The sequence below is a fragment of the Paramisgurnus dabryanus genome, chromosome 6, assembly GCF_030506205.2.
Source record: "Paramisgurnus dabryanus chromosome 6, PD_genome_1.1, whole genome shotgun sequence".
Taxonomy (NCBI): domain Eukaryota; kingdom Metazoa; phylum Chordata; class Actinopteri; order Cypriniformes; family Cobitidae; genus Paramisgurnus; species Paramisgurnus dabryanus.
Genome location: NC_133342.1, coordinates 18,225,712 through 18,238,516, shown reverse-complemented (window position 1 = coordinate 18,238,516; position 12,805 = coordinate 18,225,712). Strand labels below are relative to the sequence as shown.

Sequence of the window (12,805 nt, the reverse complement as noted above, 5' to 3'; positions counted from 1 at the left end):
GGTTTGTAACAACATGAAAGTGAGTAAATTATTAATTTTAATTTTTGGGTGAACTATCCCTTTAAAGCCAATTAAATCTTATTCTTTAATCAGGTTTAGATGCATCCGGTGATCTGCTTTGGCTTACAGTCAAACAGATCATGAATATTCTTTTATAGATTTAGATTTCAGTCTAAACAATGTTTATCCAGAGAGCATCTGATACTGCAGAGGATATTACACAGTAAAATGTGTGCCCAAAACAAGGGAAATGCCAAAATCTTACTCTTTCCAAGTCAGTTCCGCTTTCCAAATACACAGAAATAATAATTTAATCATCACCCACATTATTTAACAGTCGTTAGAAATGCATTTATGAAAAACACTTTTCTGTTTGGCCCCCTGTTTATTTGCCCAGATACTGTAGATTCTCATAATGTTTTTGTGAGCTTTCCTTTGTGATAACCGAACCATCCAATTCTGTACAGCTGCACTCAGTTTTATCCAAAAGAACATTTAGTTCCCAGGATTTGTCTCTGTGGGCACAGTGTATATTGGTGTCTATCCACTTTATAATCTGTCTCATACTGCATTACTTTAGGCACTGTAATACTGCAGTACCGGATCTTAAAGGTGCCAAAGAATGCATTGATACAATATGTTAAATTGTTCTCTGATATCTACACAGAAGGTATGTGACTTTATTAAGTCCAAAAATGATCCAGAAACGGTTTTACATGTCCATTTACATACCAGAAAAAAATGGTCTAATATTACATATCATTAACTAGCACAAAGTTTCTCAACCCTGGTCCTCGAGCACCCCCTCCCAGAAAGTTTTAGATGTCTCCTTATTTTAAACACCTGAACCAACTCATCAGCCTCCTTCTAGAATGTCTCCCTAACAAGCTAATGATTTAAATCAGGTGTGTTAATCTAAAAACATTCTGGAAGGGGGTCCTCGAGGACCAGGATTGAGAAACACTGAACTAGCATATAGCGCATACTCAGCAGTCACAACTTTGTTTTTAGCATTTTAACAACTTTGTAATTATTTTAATGTTTAATTTAATGTTGGGGCGCACATCTCGACTGCGACGTAGCAGTCTGTGTTATTTTGAGATTTTCCTGCAGTCTTTTGCTTGCACAAGGTTTTAATAAAAATGAGGAAACAAACGCATTTAAAGGCTCACAATATGTCGTAACCATGTACAGAGCTCTTATTATTCATCTATGCCTAGATAAATACAGTTTTTATTGAATGGCACATTTAAATATGCATGCTTTTATCTTTTTGGCAATGTTTTCGCCAGTACTTTATAGCAACAGCAGCTATGATTAAAGGAACAGTATGTAAGAAATTTATAGCAATTAATCATAAAATGGCCCTGATATGTCACTAGACATTTAGAAATCATTTTCATTTCAAATACTTATATCACTAACAACAGTGGTCTGGCCAGGATATCGTCATTTAAAAAGTGGAGTTGCAGCCCTCAACTGATGTTGTCATTTTGTCTTTTGGCCACCAGTTGTGTGATTGCAGTACCAGTTTTAGCCACAAGTTTTGTGATTGCAATACTAGTTTTGGCCAAAATCCTACATACTGTTCCTTTAACTCCATATAAGTGCATAAGCTTGACCAAAGCATATTTCTGTAAGCTTTTATTAAATATTGTCTAAAATCGCTAAATTTTAATATATTTTACATTTAAAAAAGATTCTGCATAAGGTAAAAGGGCCAGGAACTTTCTCTAGTGACCTTGGTTACCATATTACAAATGTTACTCGGCACTTCACATTAACAACGTTTCATTTTGTCATCTTCTATCTTAGTTCACTCATCACGACACTAGTTATATTAGTTAAATGTCAGATTCAAAGGCCAACATGTCCACATCTCCTGCTACGTAAATGTCACCACCACCCAGCTACTGCAAATGACAGAGTTAATGCCTGCATTTATACACACTGTTCCTTCTATTCTCTGCAACAACAGAAAAAAGCTTCTTGTTCAATGGCCAAATCTGAGGGCATCACTGGTTATATGTACTGTAATCATATATATTTAAAATCCTCTAAAGTTTTTTAAATGTAGTCTTTCTCCAAAACCCAAATATAACAAACAATATTTTTCCAAGAAAAAACACAAGACCCTAAAAAGGTAGTGTTGTTTCTATACTGATTGAATACTAAAGATGTACAATATCAAACCCCATGGAACATTCGGCCAATACAATACATTATCTACAGCAGTATTTATGAAGACATGCCAAGGTCAGGAGTTCAAGCTTTATCTCAAATAGAAATATAGATTTTTTTTAATGGGCTAAAGACTTCAAAAAAGTGCTTTAGAAATGTCAAAAGATCAGACTCAAATCCTGAAACATTAACTGTTGTGTTAATGTAATATGCTGTTGAAAGTTTAAACTTCCCAACCATCCATAAAGATAGTATTCATAAACAATAAAGCATGTTTGAGGTCAATTATCTAGATAAAAGTATGGTAGTAACACATCAGTAAGACATCTTTTTAAAAGCACCATAAATCACTGTTAACTGCAGCATGCCAAAGTGGCAATCGAAATAGTTTTTGGCAGACACAGAAAACCTTAGGGGCCGGAGATGACCTGTTCACATCAGCAGTGTATATTCTTCAGCACTCCCAGATCTCTTTGCTTCTTGGTTTTGAAAGCCATCACAAAGTTATTGGGGGCAATGACACCATGTCCCTGATCATCTGTCTGTCCCATGACAATGTAGTTCAGACCTGAAAACAAATACGGAAAAGCTGGTCAAGCTGTTAGATGTTAAAAAAGTACAGGAAAAGAAATCAAAAAGCAAACATCTTTAAAAGCCATTATTATCCATACATGTTGCATCAACCCAGTCTCACGAAATTATATACCTATAGTCACGTAAATTTGTGAGTCTTAAGCGTGACACTGACACGGTTTTTCGCCTTTTTGTGTGAACATGTCACACATTTCCGTTTACGTGTCACTGTCACGTATTTGTTACTTAACTGTTTTGTCCTATTTTCAAACCATTGATGCTTTGGTTTAGGGTTAGATTTGGTGTTTCCGTTAGGATTTCAATTTTAAGTATTGGTTTACCTTTTTTCATGAATTATTTTTAAACCATTGTCACCTGGCATTAGGGTTATGGTTGGGTTTGAGTAAGGATGTTATTTTATGTTAATCTAACCCTAAACCAAAGCAACAATGGTTTAAAAAAATAGGACAAAACAGTTAAGTAACAAATACGTAACAGTGACACGTAAACAGAAATGTGTTACATGTTCACGCAAAAAGGCGGAAAACCGTGTCAGTGTCACGCTTAAGACTCACAAATTTACGTGACTATACGTACGTAATTTCGTGATACTAGGTTAGTTGCATGCAAACCAACCAGCCTGATCTCATGAGAATTCGTACATATTTTACGAGTTGGCTAATTCATATAAATTCATTCGAAGTTAATCGTGCAAAATCGTACGAGTCTCATGGAAAAAAACAACAACCAAACCTAACCCCTACCTAACCCCAACATCACAGAAGTCAAGGCAAATCGTACAAAAACGTACAAATGTTTGTGTTGTAGCGTTGCACCAACTTGTGTCAGCCTTTGCTATAATTATATTCAGTTTGAGCATATATACATGTTCATCAAATACCTTTGCTTCAGTCTATTAAGAAATACTGGTTTGTTTGGCAGAATCCGCTAAATACTTTTTCAATTTTTCAGCAAAGTCCTCTAAGTGCACTGAAGATTAATTGGATTACATTCAAAATTGTGTCCCTATTGAATACTTGGACCTAAATACAACCCGATTGTGGCAGTCACATGGATCACACCGACCCCTTATATGTAGTTCACTTTCTTCATTTTTACATTCCGACTTTTATTATTTGCAATTTTTCTAGTCGCATCTTTAGTGATTTTGCAAATGTCTTGTCCAAACAAGTGGATGTTTTTGCAGTAAAATACAGTCACATTTTTTAAATACCAAAGAAATGACTAAATTTGTGACAATTTCAATTACTGACTAATAACCTTTTCATTGCTATTTAAGTGAAATTACTGAACCTAAACATGCAGTAAGAGCCTTATAAAAATGCTTATTTACAAGAAAACATGTCAGATGCACTTAGAGGGTTTTGTATCTGAACTTCTCATAAGCCCTTAATTTAATTAATTTATTAAATTATTCTGTTTTTGAAACATATATTCAAAATGGTTGACAAAAATGGTGATGCACTCGCTTGCTTTTTGTTATTCAAACAAAAACATTTAATTGCAAATTGCTGTTTTTCTGAACCCCCAAATTATTCCTCCTGCACATTTCGAATTCTTCTTTGGCACATTGAACCTCCAAATCAAGCTACTTTTCAGATTTTCCAAGGAAACGTTTCTACATTAAGTGATCTGAGGAGAAAGCATGGCACACTGAAGTCACATACCATCCATGTGGTTACAGTAAATTATTATTTTAGCTGTCCGTGACTGGAAGAAAACCATAAAAACCCTCTCCTAAGCATTAAGTTACACACCGTGACGCTGAGAATGGCATATCCTTACTGAATATATCTCAAATGATGCCAAACCATGCCCCACTCCCACAGTCCACCTAAATCAATTATAAACATCTGCTTTACTCACCAGGTGCTAACAGTGGGTTTAATGAGTTTTTGTTGGAGAATCTAGATCAAGGTTAATATAAAGACACTTGCCTCTTCTGACCAGAGGGCATTTTTTACAAAGTACTGTGACTTTGGTGCTCATGGTTTTCCCGGCCTGCTGGATGGCTAAACTTCCTTCCTTATAAAGATGCATGATGGAGAAAGTGGCGAGGATGCTCTGGTTCCTCATGGCCGCTGAGATAAGAGTGGCAGTAATCACTGTGAAAAAACAAACTCATTCACAGAATAATGTTTTTTTTTTTTCTTTAAACAAATGCATGAAATGTGTTTGCATGGTAATGTATAAGGCATGTCATTTTTACTGCCATCAGCATTTTTACTCTCACTGCAATTAAATAAAAAGAGCTGAGTCTCGGTATCGGCCCGAACACATTTTCTATCTAAAAGCATTATTATTAAAACTGAGACCGTGACTGAGAGGTTTGGTTAACTTTTAAAACCAGAAAAGTGCATCATTACTGTAGGTTTGTTGTTGACTTCCACATCACAAAATGTTGATGAATATGCTTTAATATGTATGTGCATATGCAAATGATTGGTTAAACATTATACAGAATAGCAGCCTAAAGCAACTGCCAATTAAATATTGGTTAACATTACTGCTGATGGTGCATTTATTCTTCCACAAAACATGAATATTAAAGAAATAGTTCACCCAAAAATTCACGCCATCCCTCTTATAATTCACGCCATCCCAGGTGCACAGTAGCTGAACACAATTTATTTTACAAAATATCTGTTTCCTAAAGATCCCAAAACATAAAAAAGCATGACTAGTCATGAGACACGCAAGAACCAATAAGATTTAAAGTTAGCGATGTGCCAGTAGTTGCCAGTAACACCGTAGATTTTACATTTATGTTATTTACTGGCAACAGTTTGTTCAAAGTTAAATAAACATGTATTTATCTACTACAGTAAGTTACTGGCAACCAGCTGCATAATTACAGCAAATTTTTTACAGTGTTGGTTTTAGTTTCACTTAAATTTTTTTAACCGTTTTCTCCCCCACACCATAACTTTAATGATGCTGTTTATATTTTGGTGATCTATATGTAAGGGATAATGTAGAGGCAGCCGGTAGTTATTGGGAAATAAGCCCCGACAGTGTGATCAGGACCCGACGCGAAGCGGAGGGTCTTGTATCACACTGAAGGGGCTTATTTCCCAATAACTACCGGCTGCCTCTACATTATCCCGCTTATTACACGGCTACTTGCCACATAAGAAAAAAAACTGGACATGAATATGAATTTGAAACATTTTATTGGCATATTTGTTTTAGATTAACATTTTTATCCTTCCGCGAAACTTTGCACAGATGCATAAAATGATCGTAATACCTTATTAAGATCCTCTGCTTCATACTTGTCTCCATTTTTTCTCTTTTAGCCAGTCTTTGAGAAGTTTTAATGCCCATTTTGTATTTTTTTTTGTGTGTTGGCTTCGTAGCTGTCATGCTCTATTTTGTCAAGTTCAGTCTCAGTAAGCTCTCTGTGTCTTGTCGTGGTTGTCGAGTGTTTGTCACAAAATGGCGCCAAACAGACAGTAATCTTTATTGATCTTTATTGGCGCGGAGCGATTTTACTCGTGCAAGTAGTACCGGCTATGCGTTATTATTTTGGAGCGGTTATTATTTGAAAAGAACGAACCTGCAAATGTCTCAACTGACCAATCAGAATCAAGCATTCCAGAGAGCCGTGTAATAAGTGGAAATAAAGTGAATTTGGGCTAAAGAATGTACATCTGAGATTGCATGAATTTAATTAAATTATAAGAGACTTTTCATTTCTAGGTATACTAACAACTTAAAAAAAGTTATACATTATTTCTATCATTTTTATTGTCAAAAGCAAAAACTCACAATGCGACTTCTGCGACTTAATTGCTAGACTAAACAAGTAATTTGTTTAATGCTTTTGTAATAGCCCGAATGTGCCGTGTGCTAAATTCCAAAGCAGAAATATCCAAAAACTTTTCGTTCTTTGAATTCCTGATGTTATCTGGCTTTGCAGAAAGCAAAAACAAATTCAAATCAAAACAACATCCACTTACCGAAGTTACTAGAGCAGTAATGACTTTCAATTGTTCCAGTCCTTTTGCATTTCTGCTTGCAAAGATCTTCCGAATATGTAAGAGCTTTTAGGAAACAAAGATTGATTTTAATGCACGTATAAGGTGATGACCGGTAAAAGAACAGCCTTATAAAAATGCACTACAATACAGGATAAAACCAACCACAAATCACATACACTTATTTCTGTTTAAGCACTTTAGCTACAGAATGGGACTGCATTAGTCATCCCTTTTCACCAGCCTAATGCGTTCCATATGAAGCAAACATAATAAATCTTCAATACATTCCAATGTCATTACCTAAATATGGTTATTCCCACAATATACAGCAGTTTAACACTGCTACTTGCATTTTTCTTGTGTAATGAACCCTTCTGGTTTGAGGCTTGTGGACTCACCTATGGGTCGTGTGGTGGGTGGGGTTGTGCGCGCGGGAGTAAGAGGGGAACTGGCTGTGCTCAGACTCCTCAGTTTACACTGGTAATGACCAATGAATCCATCCGCAGTCAGACTCAGATCAGATATAAACACGACAAGGAGATGATTGCCATCAGAATAAATTGGGCTAAAGAACAAGTGGAAACAAAAATAAGAAGAAACGAAATACTATGTAAGTCAATGGGTATCGTTTACTGTGTGGGTTACCATCATTTATCTAAATATCTTCTTTGTGTTTAACAGAATGAAAAAACTCACACATGTTTAAAGCAATATGAGGATGAGTAAATGATGACAGGATTTTTATTTTGGGGTAAACTTTCCCTTAAATATATAATTGTTCTCATCATGTAGACATACAGTCTGTTTAATTTTAAAGTAAGTGTTTAGTACATGAAAATAAAAACTGCCATGTTATTAAATTACACACTTAAGCTTCTGTATTAGAATATAAGTGACCCAGTTATATACTGTTTTCTACATAAAATTATCAAACATAATGTATAAAAGAGCAGAAAGAATATTCTGTAAAAAAATAACCTTAAAACTGTATGTCAAAGATAGAAATCTATGTAAAATCAATAAGTGAAATCAAACTTTGTTGCTCCTCATCTCACAATTAAATTACGAGACTTAAAACTGAATTTCATATGCATAACAAGCACCACGAGCAGGTGGTAAATGGTGTAGCAGAGCATGATGATAAACTGAGGGTCTTACATGGGTGGGCTGTCTCCGCAGAACTTGCCGATCTTCTGTGACTCATTCATTTCTCCCCCATTAAACACGGCCACATGGTCATAGCGGCAGTAGCTGTCTCTCTCCACATCAAACTTCTCAAACTTCAACTCAATGATCTGAGAGATTAAAATCATAACAGTTTGAGCAATTGATTTGTGATTTGTTAAAAACATGCCACACTTTAAAAATTGCTAGGTTATTTTCAACCCATGCTGGGAAAATATCGGACACAACACATACTGCGTTGAAATTGACACAATGTTGGGTTGCTTGCAACTGCTGGGTTATTATAACCCATGGTTGCATAACAACAACCCAACATTGGATAATTTTTAACCCAGCATGTGTTCTGTTCAATATTTATCTAGCATGGGTTAATAATAATCCAGCCATTTTATCATACAAAACAAGCCGTCTTGTTTTATTCACATTTAGTTCTCTATCATGTTAAAATCAACATAAAATCAGAAATCACCCTTTTTGCTTTATTCATATTCTTTGACTTATTGTGAACTATTGTTATTCAGTGCACATTGTTCCAAAGTTCCTGTAGCTCAATTGGTAAAGCATTGTGGTTTGATTAAAATGTTTCTTTTGATAAATTTGTCTGCCGAATGCATAAACGTATGCGTCTTCATAATCTTTCATTAAAAAGTAATAAAAATGGCTCTGTCTCTGAAATTATTTTTTGCTTTTTTCTTCAACCCTTCCCTTACCACTGGGCCCCCCACTTTTTACAATTCAGTCAATTTCCAATTAACAAAATTAAGCTTTTTAATTTCTTAAAAGATGAATATAATGTTTAGATGATGTCACTTATGTCATATGGTGCTGTCACATGAAACTTGTAATTATAAACATAAATATTTTTTAAAACAATAAATATAAAATTGTCTCTCAAAAACTCACTTGTTCCTGAGGGGCAATAATATGCCAGAAACATGTTACTCCTGGAGGATAGTCCCTATCTGGCCAGTTAGGGGTCTTTATTGTCCCATTGGGTTTGTCCAAAAGACCCCCACAATACCGGTCACCTGTCATGGACACATACACATATTTATTTGATTTATTACTGTGGTCTAGGGATGCATAACAGCTAATCGTTTGCAGAATAAAATTTTTTGTTAACATCATATATGTGTGTGTATTGTGTATACCAGTAATAATTATGTGTATAAATATACACACACATGTATGTAAAATTTTAAGAAAAAATATTATATATATAAAGTATTCATATTTATGTATAATATAAATTATATATAAATATAAAAATGTATATACACATGTAAATATTTCTTAAATGTATACATGCATGTGTGTGTGTGTGTATATATGTATACATAATTATACACAATACACACACATATATGATGTAAACAAAAACTTTTATTCTGCAAACGATTAGTTGCGATTAGTTGTTATTCAGCCCTACTGTGGTCCATAGCCTGTCTGTATTTAAATAAAGGTAATTATTGTAATAAGTAAAAATGTCAAGTGTAACAGGGTCCTAAATGCTTGAAGTGGACTCTTCTCAACCCATTTGTCCATCCACTATCATTTTCGCCTGAAAGTGTTAGTACTTATGTTTCTCATCTTCTTTTTGAAATAACATTGATGGTTTTAATGGATTTTATGATCATTTTTTAAATAAAGTCAACAGACTCCAAACCCTATTTTAATTTTTATTCAAACTTTTAATAAGATGAAGAAGGGATTTGAATGACTCGATGGGCAAACCGATCACAGTTGAACTTAACTTACTGTAAATAACACAGGGAAGGGCCACTTTCTATATTGAGACAGAAATGAATTGGTAGTTACCTCTTTCATTTGGGCGAATTGCTGAGTATACAGCTACAAAACCACTCCCAGCTGTGTTGGCGTCCGACACCATGACCACTTGCATCTTGTTTCCATTGGTGACCAGCGCTCCGGGTCTAGCAGTTCCACAGAATCGGCCAAGACGCTGGCCATTGATGTGTCCGTCATATATATCTACATAATCGTATCTGCAAAGATTATCACTCTCAAGATCCAGGACTCGAAACAGGAGGGAGACCACCCTCCCCTGAGGGACCTAGGGATTGAAATGAGTAAAGAATTAAATTCTTATTAGCATGAAATACACACTGAGCATGAAGAGATATCTGCCAACAATCTGAGGAACTATTAACGAGAGTGGAATAATAATTGTCTCCGAGCATGAAAGAGGTCACAACTGGATATTAAAGACATTTCTAATTCATTAGCGGTGTTTGCTTAAAGTGCTTAACTCTTCGCACACTTCCATTTGAGATTTGGAGATAAATGATTTTGTAGTTTGTTAATGAGAGATGTGCTATTACTTTTTAAAACTAACAGAATTAAGATTGCCTGGCAGACTTAAATTAAAAAAGGGACTTACTAGAGCTGGGACGTGGGCCATTAAGCAACCAACTAGCCTGTGTTATCAGAAGAGTGAGATAATAAGTATCATTTAAATTATCCAAAAGCGATTGTAGTGAAGTCAATCTATATTTCTTATCAGTATATGGTTTCCTGGGAATCAAACCCATGGCCTTTGTGCTGCTAGTACACATGAATTGCAGAAATAAACTATTTTTTCTTAATTTTAATTTCATATTAAACCTATATTTGGAAGGATTCAAAGTGGGAAATATTTTCTTTTACAAAAAAGGCATGCATTATGATATCTCCCACACATCTGTGCCTTACTGTAATTCTCCACACACATTTGTTGTTGGGTGGGTAGACGGCAGGGTAGCCCTGACTCCCAATCAATCCCGTGTCTCCTGTAAAGTTCCCGCCACATGAAAACACTGGTCTACAATAATAAGAGCACAGCAGGGGACACAAGTCATCGAAAAGATTTACATTACAGTGCTTTTATGGTTTTAAATATGGCAAATAAATTACATCACATGCATTAATAAGTTTAAAATAAACAGTAATATAAAGTGAAATTAATTTAATAGAAAATGTTACCAACTGTTACAGTAGGCTATTGCAAATCATCAACGTTGTAATCTATTCATCACTACTTCTTAAAAGCTATATAGTTTTTATTATCCAGGCTACTGAGAAGGCGAATATTGATATAGCCCACTATAAGTATTTAGTAAGTTTCTCATACCTTCGTTGTCGTTGCGCAGAAACAATGTTGAACATAGCGGCCGCAAAAATCCAGATTATAATCCTCATTGTATGAGGCGCGTGTGAACAAATGTGACATTCAGAGAGAAGTTAAAGAAGGTAAACAGAAGGTAAATCTCTAGAGATATTAAACTCCTGACTGAATCCTGCTCGTGAATGTGCTGATTGTTCTGCAGGAGCGGAAAGGGAACAGATTTCCTCCAAAGTACAAAAAATAGAAAGTTTTTTGCGCCTGTTGTTCTCTTCTAGTTATTGTACAAATGCGATACAACTTTGTATTGCGTTTAAATGTGTTTTTTGTTTAATGTGACGTAACATTCTTAACTGTATTGTAAGACTTTTATTTTATTTAGACTTTTTATTTTATTTAGAATTTTTTTTAGATTTGACATTTTTTACACTTGTTGTACATTACACGCATTATATTTACCAAACTTAAACATATTTATTTAATACTATAGTGATGTTTTTATATACCGTATATAAAAAACATTAATTTTACCCTACACCTATATACCCAAGTCAACCTAGTGATGAAGGACCACTAGATGTCTACCTTGCACAAGATTTTATCATCATTTCTTGTCGTAGCCTATTGACAACTATTTAAGTATTACTTCAACATTGCCATGTTATATATTGTAATACAGTTCACTATTGTGAGTACAACTCGCTTTACAATTCTGTCACAAGCACATCTTTGATCTGTTTCATATGCTGTCATTACCCTGGTTAACATAAAATGTATTTACGGTTGACATTTTTACAACACATTGTGTAAAGCTAGCAAGCTGTGAAAACTGATTACAATTCAATCACTGGGCTTGTTTAGCATTTTAGTAATAACAACTAGAAAAATTGAAACAATTGAGACAATTGTTCACAAAAAAAAAACATTTATAGTTTTTATGAAATAAATGTGAATGGCACAGCACAGATAATCCAGTTTTTAAAAAAATGCCAACTATGACAAATGTGTGAGTTCACATCACATCAGATCTTTGACTTTCAGCAAATCTGAGCACATTGTTGAGATCTCTCTTTAAAATGGAGACACTCTTATCTCTCTTATCACTCTTATCTTGACCATTTGTCAATAAAAACAGCTGAGATAAAAGATGACATACTCTTAGGTTCTTCTAATTTCTGAACTCGCACCTTTCTCCAATGGACATCAACTGTGGGAGGAATTCTAGATTGACCATTTTTTGATTGACTGTTTTAAATTGAGTATTACATACAGATTTAAGCAATTTCCTGCTGACCAAATGTTTGCAGGTTGCCCTTTAGCATACCTCGGCCCACTAAAAATGAGGATAAGTGATTTTTACGATGCACTTACAAAGCCTTATTTATTATGCTTGTCTCTGAGCCCTGGCACTGCCTTTGAATCGGCCTCTGGCACTAAAAACAAGGACTTTCATTTGGGCTCTTGCCATTCTGTGGATTAATATAAGGCTTAATGGAACGAGATGTGGCCATACAGCCAACTTTGTGACATATGATTCATTAATGCAAACTGTTGGCTTAAAGAAAAGTAGTGACCTAGTAATATTTACTCAAATGTAAATTGGCATCTAATGACTGAACTACAGGTATTACATATGAGGGGGGAAAACATTGTAATTGAAAAGGAACTGTAATGTGAATAATGAATATTTGCTGTGCTCTTATGAAAGAAGATCTGATTATAAAGTTTTTGTTTTGTCATC

The 12,805-nt window shown here is 34.8% G+C and overlaps 1 protein-coding gene across 1 annotated transcript; it reads right to left on the bottom strand.

The window, feature by feature from the left end:
• Window positions 1-11: 11 nt before the first annotated feature.
• On the bottom strand, window positions 12-11,285 carry pcolce2a (procollagen C-endopeptidase enhancer 2a). Its single transcript, XM_065269374.2, has 9 exons — window positions 11,074-11,285; window positions 10,656-10,764; window positions 9,762-10,017; window positions 8,847-8,971; window positions 7,917-8,053; window positions 7,157-7,323; window positions 6,738-6,821; window positions 4,713-4,880; window positions 12-2,749 (listed from the first exon to the last, which is right to left on the bottom strand). The coding sequence occupies exons 1-9, from the start codon at window positions 11,139-11,141 to the stop codon at window positions 2,619-2,621; spliced, it is 1,245 nt and encodes a 414-aa protein (XP_065125446.1). The 5' UTR covers window positions 11,142-11,285; the 3' UTR covers window positions 12-2,618.
• Between the last annotated feature and the right edge of the window lie 1,520 nt (window positions 11,286-12,805).

Excerpts from the sequence above, each read along its gene's own strand:
- pcolce2a (XM_065269374.2), bottom strand. The coding sequence starts at position 11,141 with ATGAGGATTATAATCTGGATTTTTGCGGCCGCTATGTTCAACATTGTT. Across the intron at positions 10,765-11,073 it reads TCTGCGCAACGACAACGAAG|ACCAGTGTTTTCATGTGGCG; the intron begins GTATGAGAAACT and ends TTATTATTGTAG. Across the intron at positions 2,750-4,712 it reads ATGCCCTCTGGTCAGAAGAG|GTCTGAACTACATTGTCATG; the intron begins GCAAGTGTCTTT and ends ATTTGTTTTCAG.